General features: G+C 37.4%; 1 protein-coding gene across 5 annotated transcripts in view; it reads left to right on the forward strand.

The window, feature by feature from the left end:
• Nucleotides 1-7,871, forward strand: part of MTDH (metadherin) — a 57,789-nt gene extending 49,918 nt beyond the window's left edge. For all 5 annotated transcript variants that reach the window (XM_058698664.1, XM_058698666.1, XM_058698668.1 and 2 more), the window contains 3 exons: nt 1,230-1,370; nt 3,923-4,079; nt 4,755-7,871. In XM_058698664.1, coding sequence (XP_058554647.1) covers nt 1,230-1,370; nt 3,923-4,079; nt 4,755-4,825 — 369 coding nt within the window. In that variant the 3' untranslated portion in view covers nt 4,826-7,871. The remainder of the gene's footprint in view (nt 1-1,229; nt 1,371-3,922; nt 4,080-4,754) is intronic.
• Nucleotides 7,872-8,369: the final 498 nt, after the last annotated feature.

Raw genomic sequence — 8,369 nt, forward strand, 5'->3', positions numbered from 1 at the left:
ATCCTATCCGTAATACATTTTGGAATTTGTTCTTTTTAATTGTGGGTATGTGGTTGGCGGGCTTCTTTACCGTTAGTTATAGTGCAGCTTAGGATGGAAGTAACTGAGATGTCTTCACGTTAATTTTGCACAGATTGCAAATCTTACACACATACCCAAAGCTACTCATTCAATTTAAATTCACAGTAAAATTTTGAATTATTGTCTAAACTCAACTACCATCCTGAACAAGTTTTATAAAATAATCAGTATTGGAAGAAGACTTTCAAGATCATCCTAGCCAGGTGTTTATATGTATGTGTTTGCTAAAGAACGATACAATTAACGACGATGGTCCTATTTAACATATTCTAGTTCATATTTATTTCACATATCTAAGCATGTAATGTGCTGTAGAAGTATTTTTTGAAACTTTTTTAAAGTCCAAAGGCCTAAGAATAGAAATGTTAAAGCTTAGGTAGGACCTTAGAAATTATCTAGGCACATTTCATTTTATAGTTGAGGAAGCTAAAGGGAAACTAAATGATTTGTCCTTGACACTGCGCAGGCAGACTGCAGCAGGCCAGAACTGAACTGTCCTTTCTACTAGGTAAGCCTAACTTACCTACAGAATGCACTGAGGTACAAATATTTTGTTCCTTGAAGAAGTCATTAAGTGAAATGTTATTTCTAAAGTATACTTAGTTCAAGTATCACCTGATTAACTGTGCTTTTTTAAAAGAAAAAATTTCTAGTTTATTTTGTTTGAATTCGTTTAGTAAATTAGAATGGTTTGCATTTGAAGATGGGAGTGTATTGTTTTTTAATTCACAGTTGATTTAAGTCCCTGGAGAAAGCAGGGATGATGACTGTTCCAAATGTACCTGTGTATTTTAAATCTTTGAATGATTGTTTTAAAAATTGTTTTAATGTTTATTTATTTTTGAGAGAGGGAGACACAGAATCCAAAGCAGGCTCCAGGCTCCAAGCTCTCGGCACAGAGCCCGACTCAGGGCTCGAACCTGTGAACCGTGATGTCATGATCTGAGCTGGAGTGGGATGCTTAACTGACTGAGCCACCCAAGCGCCCCGAACGATTGTTTTTATATGCTCTATTAAGCCATTTGGACAGTTACTGATGTGAAATTATTTTCTTGGAATATCTTTTGGACATTAATAGCACCAACCAAGTAGATTTTTAATTAGTAAAAAAGTGATTCATATCATCTAATGACTACTCTTCTCTGTAGGACACGGAAGAATTAGAAAAAGAGATTAGAGAAGAGCTTCCAGTGAATACCTCTAAAGTCCGTCCAAAACAGGAAAAAGCTTTTTCTTTGAAGACCATAAGCACTAGTGATCCAGCTGAAGCACTCATCAAAAATAGCCAGGTAAGTTTTTTAATATTTAAGGAGTAAAATTTTGATGACTTGAAAATTGTGCCATAACTCATATTTTATCGAAGTACTGAGTGCTAAGCATTACTAATCACTATTTTAAAGTGCTAAGCATTTTAAAGACACTAATTTAGCCCTTAAAACAACCTCCCAGAAAGCTGAGATCTATTATATAAATGAGGTTGGAGAAGTTAAATAACTTGTCCCAAGTTGCAGAACTACCAGTGGTGAGACCAGAACCACTGGACTGTATTTTCTCCTGTTAAGTATCTAGACATACAAGGGATAGATTGCTAGAGAAAATGCAGCTGGTTGCATTTCCATAAAAGCCAGTGCATAATATATAATAGGACTGTGATCCAACCTCTCAAAATGGGACATTTATGTACATTTTGGGGACAGATTCTTGAAATATGTGCTATTGGTAGAAAATGTTGAGGTATCAGAAAGGACCATTTTATAAAAGGTCTAAGCCAGTGACATAAAGATTATAGCTTTTTAAAATCTTGTTTCTCTGGGTGCCTGGGTGGCTTAGTCGGTTGAGTGTCCGACTTCGGTTCAGGTCATGATCTTGCAGTTCATGGGTTCGAGCCCCACATCGGGCTCTGGGCTGACAGCTCGGAGCCTGGAGCCTGCTTTGGATTCTGTGTCTCCCTCTGCCCCTCCCCTGCTCATGCATGCTCTGTCTCTCTCTCAAAACTAAACAAACATTTAAGAAAAATTTTAATCTGATTTCTCATAAGGTAAGTTATATACAAATATATGAAATCGTATACTAGAGTTTCACGGTTCATTTATATACACATTCAAAAAACTTGTTGAGAACCTACTATGGGCCACACGCTATTTCAAAGGATATATCAAAGAACAAAACATAAAAATCTCTGCCTTTGTGGCACCTGGGTGACTCAGTCAGTAGAACATCCAACTCTTGTTCTCAGGGTCGTGAGTTCAAGCCCCACATTGGGCATGGAGCCTACTTTTAAAAAAAACAAAAAAACAATCTCAGCCTTTGTGGAACATACATATTTAATGAAACAGCTTTAGACAACCTGAGTTACAGGAATGCCTGGCTGGCTCAGTTGGTAGAGCATGTGACTCTTGATGTCAAGGTTGTAGGTATAGAGATTACTTAAGCATAAAATCTTTAAAAAAAAAAAAAAAAAAAAAACCTGTGTTACCACTAAAAGAAATTTGTAACAGTCTTGTACTAAAATAAAATCTTAACCATACTTCCTGTTTGGATTTTAATTCCCTAAGAGGAAAATTCCCTTTTGAGATGAAAGGCTGCAATCTCAGTACAGCGTAGGTTTAATAATAGGGTTGCAGAAGGTCATTTGACATTTTGATGTTGTAGTTGTTAGAAAGTCATTTTCAGAAGCCATCTTGTAAAGACTATTTGAGTCCCTCTGTGACTTAACATAGATTAAGTGAGAGAATAGAGGGGAGAATACTGGAAATAAGTACTAAAACTTTTGGGTATGAAGTAAATAGAACATTAAGAAAGCTGAACCAACCAAGACAAATGCAGCTTCAGATACCTAAAATAGAAGAAAGGGATCCTAGTAATTTCTGGGATGCACACAGCTTCCTCTTGTTTCCTTTTCCATTGAGCTTTCTTACACCCAGAGAGCCTGGAAGAATGAGAGGCGAGAGAAACATAGTGATGTTTCTTACCCTTGTTCCGATATTCAGAATCAGGATTTGTAAGCAAAACTAAAGGGTGACTTGACCTCCTGCTCGTCTGTTCCAGCCTCCAGGCGCTCCAAATACTGCCTCTCCTGACCGTCCATTAACAGTTAGGCCTCACTGAGGCAAATCAGTTAATTTGCCTCCTTTCTGCTTCCAGGCTGGAGAGGAGAAGCAAGGCGGTAAGAGTCTAGGCCCTCAACATTATGATTTCACTGCCAGAATGGATAAAACTCTGAAGATTTGAACATGAGTTTTACTACTTACTTTCATGGAGAAGGACTAGTAGTCCTAGTCTGCTAGTGTTGTAGGCTAGCATAGACCGCATGGGCTGTCTTTGCCCTTGCATGGGAAGCAAGCTGTTGCTGCTCTGTTTGAGTAACCCTTACATCTCCAGAAGCAGAGAAGGGGGTGGTATCACCTACTGGGAGTTCAGAAGGGAGCTGTTTTCTTTGTTTTTCACATGAAAAAGTTTCAAGGAGTTGAGAGTTGGTGAGAAGTGGACAAACCATTGAATCACTGAAACATCAAATCGTCCTATTTCTAATGAACAGGAAAATATAAAAGTTCATGAAAATGGAATTATTCGCTCCTACTTGAGATTCAGTAAACATCTGGTAATTCTGTGCTTTTCATCCCTTTTTATCTCCACCTCTATTCATGGATGTTGTAGGTAAACGTTTATTTGGTTATGCCACTAGAGGGCACGCACGAGTTGTAGCCCTTCTGCTAGTAAATTCTTTGGAAATCATTTTAGTATTTACTTGCTCCTCAGCAGCCTCTTGGTATTACTTTGATATTTAATTTTATATGAAACTTTTTACAGAGGAATTTAAGGTAATTTTATTCCAAAATAGCCTATCAAGACTCTTCCACCTGCTGTTTCTACCGAGCCATCTGTTATTTTATCAAAAAGTGATTCTGACAAAAGCTCTTCCCAAGTGCCACCGATGCTACAAGAAACAGATAAATCCAAGTCAAATACTAAGCAAAATAGTGTGCCTCCTTCACAGAGTAAGTAATTCTCCTTTTTAGTTCTTTTGTATGTTTTCTGTACTGTTTATATAAAAGTTAATGTCTTAGAAGTCTGAAATATTTAGATTTCTAATCTTGGAAGTCTGATAGAGATTAATAGAGCAGCCCTTCCTTCCTTTGCACAGGCTAGATTCCTTGGCATCTTGTGGACCTCAGTCAGTTATGAGGGTCAAGAGGCTGAAATCACCCCAGGAGAGACTGGGTGTCCAGGGACATAGACAGCGGAGGGCTTGAGACATGCCCTTGTCCATCTGGTCCCTCCCTTTTTCTGTGCACATGTTCTTGGGACTGCTGTGAATTGTCCTGTGCCTTCTGTCCCCTTTTCCTCCCTTTAGCTACCTTCAGTATCCATTTTGCCCATTTTCACTTTCATTACGTAGATGGGTAATGCCATGTTAAATGATGGGTTTTCTAGATCAAAACCGGTGAAGTACTTTTCATGTGATTAAACAAAATAATACATTGGCATTCAAAGGAAAAGGGGAAGGTAGCCATAGAATAACCTAAAAACATGTGACTGGGACTTGAGAAGTTACACATAAAGGTGGAAGAGTCATTAGTGGATTTCATAGCATGTTTTCATTGATGGTACTTTGATATTTTTGAGACATAACAGTATTTTCTCCTGTTTTTTCTTCCTTTTTTTCCTCTTAGCCAAGTCTGAAACTAGCTGGGAATCTCCCAAACAAATAAAAAAGAAGAAAAAAGCCAGACGGGAAACGTGAATATATTTTTCCTGCATTGGACATGTGTTTGTAAACACTGTCTGGAAGATTATGCTGTTTATGCAATAATTTGTGAACATGTACAGAGTTTTATATAAATTTAAACCAATTTTTAAAACAAAACTGTGAAAACAACCACCATAAAAATGGAATCAAAGGAAAGTTAATTTATGAAATTAAGAGGTCAGCAGAATATACTACAGTGCTGGAAGACACTTGGGGAAAGTCTTTTCAATTGAACAAGAACGATCTTAATTTAAGAATATTACCCTGGTTTTACAGCAGTGCCCTGTTTACAACAGATTGTGCCCTGTCTCATCTGCAGCTGAGGAATAAAGGATTCTGATTAGAAAGAGGGTTGCCTACAAATTGGTAGGCGGCCTCTTGGATCTTATGCACGGAACTTAAAACCATTTGAATCTGTTTTATGCTTAAATCAAAGTGCTTTGATCAAATGCATAATCTGCCATATCTTTACATATATGTTGGTAGCAATTTGTATTAAAGGAATCACAAGTGCAAATAAAAGGTCATTTATCATTTGTTAACTAAACTCATGGTTTAGTTTACAATTTTTAAAAAGTTCTTAATTAAAACATTGAACATGCAGTTGATGCTTGTATGGCTTATGAAGTTATTTTTGATAGTCTTACATTATTACTTGAATTGTTCAAAGTTCAGTATATTTTAAATTAAGAAAGGTAAACTATATGTATTTGTTTTATACTTTTAAGGCTCAGACTCACAAATAATGCTCTTGTTTAGGATTTGAAAACTTCTAGGCAAAGTCCGACTTAACGTTTTCCCCTTTCCTTAGCAGTTACTTTTTCCCAACGTCAGATCTTCTTCATTGCTAATCCATTTCCGACTTTAGAAGTGAAATCTTTCACGAATTAGTTATACAGACAGAACTTTCAGTATATGATGGAGAATGAAAAACTAGAGTCAGACAGCTTTAATTGACATTGTCAAGACCTCCAGTTATCAGGAATACATTTTTTTACTGCCTTAACCTATAGTGCGTAGAATATGCATCAATTTCTTGAGGGAGATTCGTGTTTTTATAAGAATTTTCATGTAATTATTGCAATTGTGGTCAAACAAGGAACGTTTTCTGCTTGAAACTATTGATTTAAATGACGTGTGAGATGCTTCACCATTTTCAGGCACTGTGTAATTCTCTTGTAATAAACTGGCAGGCATCTTTGTACCTATAAATAGTGCATGCTCAGCCATGTACACTGTAAATAGCCTTTACCAAACGTGTTTGACAAGGACCATAATTAACATCACTTAGTGAGTTGTGATAAAGAAAAAAAAAAAGCCATGATTTATTTGATGTGATTGGCTCGTTTTTATGTGGCGCCAAGAACGAAACTGTTTAACAGCGTAACCAATGGTACCGATCTGTCCATCCAATCTTGTCTTTATTATATCTGATTGTGCTTTGATAGTATTGCATTGTCATACTGGGAAAGCTAAAGAAACAAAATGGTTTTAGTTTTGCTGAAGACTGGCCTTATTAATGGACAGCTTTCCTAACAAGCGGTTATTAACTTTTATCAGGTGTTAACATCTGTTTCAGGAATATGGCAGTATGTTTACATGTCAGAAGTTTTGTTTAATTCTATGATATTTCTAAATTGATTTGTTTAAATAAATTCAGCAAATGGATAGCATTGTTTTTATTTGCTTCAACACTGGGGTAAGTAAGCTAAACTGCCAGGAGTTCGTTTCTTCAAATGACTTTATTCTGTTAGCTTTACATAGAAGTTTCCTCAATAGATCCAAGGACTCCTAAGTTGCCAGCACTTTGTAAAGGTGTCACAAGAGAGAATTTGAGAAGGGGTCTGTACAATTTTAGAATGTGCCAAAAGATCTGTGCTCAGAAAACTCAGTTGAACTCTCTCAACTCTACCTCACCATTTCTTTGTCTTAGAATTTTGTCAGCCATGTCCAATGTTGGACTTTATTTCTCCAGCTTAGTATCTTCTGTATGACCCCCCACGGTGGGTGTTTGAGACCCTGACTTTTGAGGAGAGTTGTAGTACATTGCTAAGCAGGTGGGGCCAGCGTGGAGATGCCTCTGTCTCTTCTCTCTAGCTCAAGAGCCAGTACATGGATTTTCTGTTTTAAGAGATGGCAGCTATGAGTGATAAATTAATACGTTTCTTTTCTTCCATATGCATGAGATGAAAATTCTTGCACAATTACAGTGTCATTCAGTGCTTTTTACCTGTTCCAGAAGATCTTTATATGGCATCCAGTTAGTTTCTGGAATCTGAACATAGGAACTGTTCTCTGTTCTCCATCATCAACCTCAGAAGGCACTAAAATGAAGGTAGTGATTCAGGGAGAAGAGGAGAGAGAGGAGCCTATTGTCCTTTGGAGGCTTGGATTAGATGCTCCCCAAACTGTTAATAGGGAAATAAGTGATCTCTTTAGGCTTTGTCAGGCCTGAAGTGGAACCTTGTTCTGATTAGCAAAAGAACCTACTCAAAAAATCTCTGTAATCCTGGCTGGAGTCCGCATACTTACTGCAAATCCTTTCCTGTTCTGGAGCAGGGTTTAGGATTTTCCCCAGACTGGAATTCTACCTATCCGACCCCACCTTGAGCAAAACAATAGTTGAGAGAGTCCAAAAAAAGTGTTGAAATAAAATGTTGTTAATGTAATTTACCATGTTTACTTTGTGCATGCATTTGGGGAGGGGAGGGGAACAGTGAAAATAATTTATCCAAATCTAATGGTATTATTTCATAGGCTAGTCCAGTTTGTATTTGGGTTAAAAATAATTGAAGGGCAATATTTAACTACAGAGTTTAGTTTTTCTTAATTAAAAGCAGTCCTCTATTAACGTAGTGTGAAATATCTCTCAAAATTGAGAATTTAGGTTTAAGATGTCTAAGAGATGTCTTAAGACTTTACTGTAAACTCATTGCACAAACTGGAATTACTTTCCAAAAGACTTAGGGAATGCAAATATGTTCTTTGTAAAATGCATTGAGTATTGTAAATAAAACATACCATTTTTGTTTTGTTTAAATTGCTCGTTATAGTTCGCTTATGGGAAGGGACTTCAGTCATTTTGCATCCTAAGCTGGTCTAAAGGCAGTTACTTTTTGATGTTCTTGATGCTTCTTTCCAAAGCCATAGGTGCACTTGCAGGCTTTACTGTCAGGAAGTCAAATATTTATGGAGTTAAGCACCTCGTAAAATATCCGCTTGTGACACACGATGTTCTCTGTGAGGAAACAGCTTCCACCGTCCGTCATCTTAGCAGTAGATGTCACTTGCCACTGCGTCCACTTCTTAGGTTAAGGACGTTAGACTCAGATTTGGCATTATATATTAGTGTGGCTGTGTCCTGAAACAATAGTGACTTAAACAAGAGAGATGTTTATTTTCTTGTGCATGTAAAAGTCCGGAAGGCCATGCAGGGCTGCTGTGACACTACAGGGTCCGGAATCCAGGTCCCTTCTACGTTGGTCCTCCCTGTTCTCAACATGTGGCTTCCACGTCCTGGTCGCAGACAGCTGCTCGC

Source organism: Neofelis nebulosa, chromosome 14 (genome assembly GCF_028018385.1).
Source record: "Neofelis nebulosa isolate mNeoNeb1 chromosome 14, mNeoNeb1.pri, whole genome shotgun sequence".
Taxonomy (NCBI): domain Eukaryota; kingdom Metazoa; phylum Chordata; class Mammalia; order Carnivora; family Felidae; genus Neofelis; species Neofelis nebulosa.